Consider the following 5,693-nt stretch of genomic DNA (forward strand, 5'->3'; position numbering starts at 1 on the left):
AATTTTAAGAATGAAATTGCAGAATTTAGACAGGATCGCAGCACTTTTTAGAAACTACAAGGCGTGTTGAAAATATTTATATACTAAACTTTGAAATTTAACTTGGTTATGCCCTTGCACTAGTGATATTTATATGTAACATCAAGACTTCAAGTCAATGTGCTAAAATCGCGTGACTGCCGCATCACGTGACTAATCTAAATATAAAATATAATCGTCCTCGATATGTAGTTATTAATCATAACTACAATTATCCGATATAAATAATGTACTAAAAATAATCGCCATCCCGATTACGAATACATTTTTAAATACAAAATTTAGTCGATATTTCTATTGCGCACCTTAACTGTACTGCGCTAAAATAATTCCTTTGTCGTCTTTATGAATTGTAAATCATATTGCAATTTTGTTAAATTTCATGTATCGAAGGGAGAACAGTGTCTGAAAGAAATTATCTGTTAGGGTTGTGGCATGAATTGAATTGTTTCCAGAGATGTGTAGACAAAATACTGCACGGTCTGTATTTTTCAAATTAATAAGTTTTTTATTCTTTGACGACGAAAAATCTATTATTTTTTGCAGGATGTGAATTCGGACATTACGGACCTGATTGCTCCAAGATATGTAGTGTGAATTGTAAAAGACAAACTTGTGACAATGTCACTGGATCCTGCACATATGGATGTATTAATGGGTTCTATTCAGATAAATGTGAAAAGAGTTGCAGTTTATCATGCCTGTCAACTTTCAATAGAGACTCAAAGGAATATGAAGGCCAATGTCCGGTTGGCAAATATGGAACTTATTGCAATAAAACTTGCAACTATAATTGTAAAAATGGATGCAGTAAAGTCAATGGATTATGCGATTTTGGGTGTATTACCGGGAAATTTGGAGTTGACTGTCTCCGAAACTGTGCTGATGGATGTATATCTGGTTGTCTTCAAGACGATGGTAGTTGCACTTGTAAAACAGGATGGCAGGGTCAAAAATGTGATGGTAAAACCATAAAAATATAATAGCTCAAGATATCTTTCTCTCAAAAACATTGCTCTGAAGAGTAGTGACGATTGAGAAATTAAATTTTATGTATTTTTGTGTATAACTAACAAGCCCCTGAATGGTACCAATATAAATCATGAATAAGAATTTATATTCAAAGAATCGAGATATTGATATAAATCATTTAAAAATGTTATTTGGACAACCAACATCTTTCATTTTCAATTTGAATTACACTGAACATTACATGATATCTATATGCAGAATGCAGCCAAACTCATTACGGACCACAATGTGATCAACTATGTAGTCCAATCTGTATAAATAGAATCTGTTTTTCAAACAACGGGTCATGTATAAGGGGACTCCAAAGCAATCTTACAGATAAAAAACCTTATTCTGGTAAAGAACAGTTTTCTCTTATTTTTCCAGTTTATCGACCACATATCAAACAAGAGGCCCATGGGCCTTATAGGTCACCTAAGCATTATGCAACAACTTTCCAGTGATTGAATTTGATACATATTTTAAACCAGTTGCTATGGCATTCACAATTTTGAAAGAGCTGGCGGTCCATTGGTCATCATAACTATACATTTAGCAGTTGCTCAGTTTGATTACTTAATACCCATAGGCAGGGTAGGGGAACAAAAAATTCATTTCAACTAATCAGTAATATTCAGCAATAATCAGTAGTGTCCCTACCATACATGAACCCCTGACCCTTAGGCCTAGATCCACACATTGCACAATTTTTGTACAGGCATTCTTGCTTTTCAAAAATATTTGATTAATACCAAGGAGCAGGTTTCAAACAATTCATTACATATTATATTTTCAGTATATACATACAGCCCCCCTGACCCTGGGGCCTTGAATTCAAAATTCTGGAAGATTATCATAACTATATAGGTAGTTCATCTGCTTAATATCCAGGAGCAAAGAAGATAATTTTCAAAGATTTAATGTATTTGCACTATATAATCAATAGAGCCCCGCCCAAACACCAGAATCCCTGACCCTGGGGCCATAAAATTTATAATTTTTAAAGAGGCATTCTTGCTCAATTTTAACTATATAGGTAGCTAATCTGCTTAATACCCAGGAGCAAAGAAGAAATTTTTCAAAGATTTAATTTATTTTCACTATATGATCAAAAGAGCCAAACCCTAACACCAGAACCCCTGACCCTGGGGCCATAAAATTCATAATTTCGGTAGAGGCACTCTTGCTCATCATAACTATGCACTTTGTAAGTTTATTTAATACCTAGGAGAAGAGAAGAAGATTTTCAAAGAATTCATGTATTTTCACTATATAAGATAGAGCCCCGCCCTAACACCAGAATCCAGGACTCAATGCTGATTACAATCATGCAAATAGTTTGACTGCTTGATGTCCAGGAGTAAAGAAGAAGATTCTTAAAGATTGCATTAATTTTAGTGGTTTTGGCCCCACCCCTCAGACCTCGAGGGGGGTAGGGATCATGAAATTCACAATTTCTGTTCCCCTTCACCCATAGATGCTTTGTGCCAAATTTGGTTGAAACTGGTTCAGTGGTTGCAGAGAAGAAGCTGAAAATGTTCAAATGTTAACGCACGACGCACGACGACGGACGAAAATGGATAGCAATAGGTCACCTGAGTTTACTCAGGTGGCCTAATAAATGGATAAAAAATTGAACATTATATTATTCACGCATATAATTATTTGTTTTTCATTTATTTTTTTTAAGAAGACGTGCTATGAGAGATTAATAGAAAGATTTTTTTTATAATTTAAGAAATCGACCAGATATTAGAGAACTATTCAACAGCTCTCTATGGAGTCATTGCAACGCTCTGTATAAGTATTATTGTCAATATTGTTCTGATTTTCAGGTAACTTTTATTATTATTATAAAGATATGCATGACAAAAGATGTAAGTGAAAAAAAATATTTAAATTAATTTTTTTCAGTATTTTTTTCTTGTTTTCTGTACATTTTACACTTTTGATTTCAATAACTATTCTAATTTTGCAGGAATATCAGACAAAAATTTCCTAACAAAGAAAAGCAGGAAACCAGCCGACGAAATTCATACAATATGCAAACACAGCTATGTTTGCCGAAGTTGAAGCTAACGCGGGTTATCAAGAACTTGGACAATTGAGTCAACCTTCTCATTATGATGAACTCAAAGGACTGTTTGAATAAAAACATGATTGATTTATTGACATTCCCCCTATTGAAGAATATTACACTCATATACAAATGTACAATCATCAACATATATTACTGAAGGGCTCAAATCTAGACTTTTACTTGGCAATAAGGTACATTCAGCGGTAGTGGACCTTTTTCTTTGAAAGCCCTATTTGACAAAGAACCTCGTTTAAGGTCTCATCCAAAAGTCTGCAAATTTCATTGCAAAGTACTTGAAGTTGAGATGTACATTTTATCGACTAAAGTTATGCGTGGCTGTGGTTTGAAAGAACCCACGACCGTATCATCAAAGAGCGTATATTCCACTAAGTTGTCTTCATGATGGGTGACCTATATTGAATCTACGTCTAATTTTGTTCAAATTTTAACTTTTGAATTTGTAATGGAATTTTCATTTTCACGTGAGAAGATGAAAATGTTTTTTAATTGTTATGCTGATTTACAAATGCAACAATGAACACTGCTTTATTTGCACTCTTGGTTTGTATGATAGCAATTGTAAATGTATATTATTCAAAGTGATTTAACACTTAATATCATTTTCTCATGTTCAGTTCAATTCATCATCTGTTTGCATATATCAAGTAATGAAAAAGAGCAACAAGTAACCATTTTACGAGAGAGAGAGAGAGAGAGAGAGAGAGAGAGAGAGAGAGAGAGAGAGAGAGAGAGAGGGAGAGAGAGAATCAACTATTTTAAATATGTCGTAAAGAATATTTTTTTCTTTTTTTAAAAATCATTAAAATAGTGATCCTTGTTTTAATAGTGGTAAATCATTTGGTTTTTGGTTTTATAATGCATTTTCAACCACTTTTGTAATATACATAGAGCATATATCAGTTTTATTCACTGTTTTTTAAACTTGTAACTTACAATTGAAATAAAGACAGACTTGAATGAATTTCTATTTCAATGTCATTATTCATTTAAGTTTTGAGGACCATACTTTTATTTCATTGTCTGATTAATAGATGATTTCTTAGCGGTATGATTTAACGCATCGTGGTGTGCATCAAAACTCCTAAAAGAAGAAATGCGAAAGATGAATTTTATTTACACAGTTAGACGTACAGTATTTTTAGCCAAGTATTTACGGAAATAAGGATTAAGAAATGTATCAGATAAATGTTTTACATACTTATATATAGAAAGAAGTGAAGCTTCATCTTCCGATTTCAACTAAAATTACCCCTTGTGAAGTGGCATTAAAATGATCTGATAAAATGAATACTTGAAACATGTATCTGAAAAGAATGTAAATGATTTATCATAGAATTGCACATAAACACATATTGTGGATGGAATAAAAAATTTAGATATTTGTTGATTGTTTAATTGATTTTATGTTAACATGGATTGTTCCCTAGGGAAAACAATAATTTGTACCCCAGCAAAACAAACGTTTTTAAAGTCAGTGATACATGTACTTGATGCCAGAAATTGTGAATGGTGCGCTATAAAATACAGCAGTTTATAAAACTTCTGAAAGCAGATCGACAAAACTAGTAATCCCACGATACCTATGAGGCCTGGAGATGTTTTTAAACACAGAAAAGAATATAAAACTAGAAATACCGTGAGGGATGAGCTCACTTAATGATACCCACGCCTCCTATATGAATATAATGGCAGTGTCCATGTTTTGCTATAGAAAACGCAGATGCTCAGAGACAGGACCCCTCTCCCCCTAAATATAGACCCCCCCTTGTTAGACTTTTTCACATAAATTATATATTGATGAACATTTGTGATATATTCTATCTTATCAATTCAGAAAAATGGCTCAAACTAACATTTTATAAAAAATTTTACCCCACTATCTCTATATATTCTAAGAAGGCTGCCAACTTCGTCAGCAAACCGAGAGACACTGCCGAGAATTTTGGTTGAATCGTCTCATAAATCTAAACAAAGCTCTAAAATCATCAACTCATATTGTAGATTGAATATTCTTTTCATTAACCACCAACTCTCATGAAGGTTAAGGCACTTCAACAGTCGGTATGGCTAGTTTTCCACAAGGATGTCAGGCTACAGTCAGCGTTTTTGCTTAGTGAACGGGAGTGACGAGGAGACGACTTTTTACCGAAATACACAGTTCTGCAGAAAGTCTGAAACACTGTTTTGAAATAAACATTTGTAGAAATTTGTTTGATATACACTTTTAAAAATGTCTTTCAAAATGTATTGATAAAATAGACTTCTAAACCGCTGATGTAAATGAAATGCCTTTAATTATTATTTTTCAAATAGCTGATTTGCATGAATCGGTTTTGAGAGTTACAATGTATACCCTTTTAAAAATGCAATTTATTAAAATACCTTCTTTTCCTTAAATATTTCTTGTAAAATCTACAAAACGTTTGAAAATAAAATTTTGATGAAGAATTCGTACAAAAACAAGAATATAGCTACATGTATTGTTGATATCTTACACACATATTTGGTTATACAGGGCCCATGGGAAATAGTCCTCTACTCA

The 5,693-nt window shown here is 32.9% G+C and overlaps 1 protein-coding gene across 1 annotated transcript; it reads left to right on the forward strand.

The window, feature by feature from the left end:
* The first annotated feature begins 591 nt into the window (after positions 1-591).
* On the forward strand, positions 592-1,366 carry LOC134275106 (uncharacterized). The gene is made up of 2 exons (XM_062757354.1): positions 592-1,002; positions 1,270-1,366. Exons 1-2 carry the CDS (start codon positions 661-663, stop codon positions 1,327-1,329), a joined length of 402 nt encoding a protein of 133 aa, XP_062613338.1. The 5' UTR covers positions 592-660; the 3' UTR covers positions 1,330-1,366.
* The last annotated feature ends 4,327 nt before the right edge of the window (positions 1,367-5,693 follow it).

The sequence above is a fragment of the Saccostrea cucullata genome, unplaced genomic scaffold, assembly GCF_032062105.1.
Source record: "Saccostrea cucullata isolate Sc308-1 unplaced genomic scaffold, CSIRO_AGI_Scuc_v1 ctg7093, whole genome shotgun sequence".
In the NCBI taxonomy this organism is placed as follows: Eukaryota; Metazoa; Mollusca; class Bivalvia; order Ostreida; family Ostreidae; genus Saccostrea; species Saccostrea cuccullata.

Excerpts from the sequence above, each read along its gene's own strand:
- LOC134275106 (XM_062757354.1), top strand. The coding sequence starts at position 661 with ATGTCACTGGATCCTGCACATATGGATGTATTAATGGGTTCTATTCAG. Across the intron at positions 1,003-1,269 it reads GCAGGGTCAAAAATGTGATG|AATGCAGCCAAACTCATTAC; the intron begins GTAAAACCATAA and ends ATCTATATGCAG.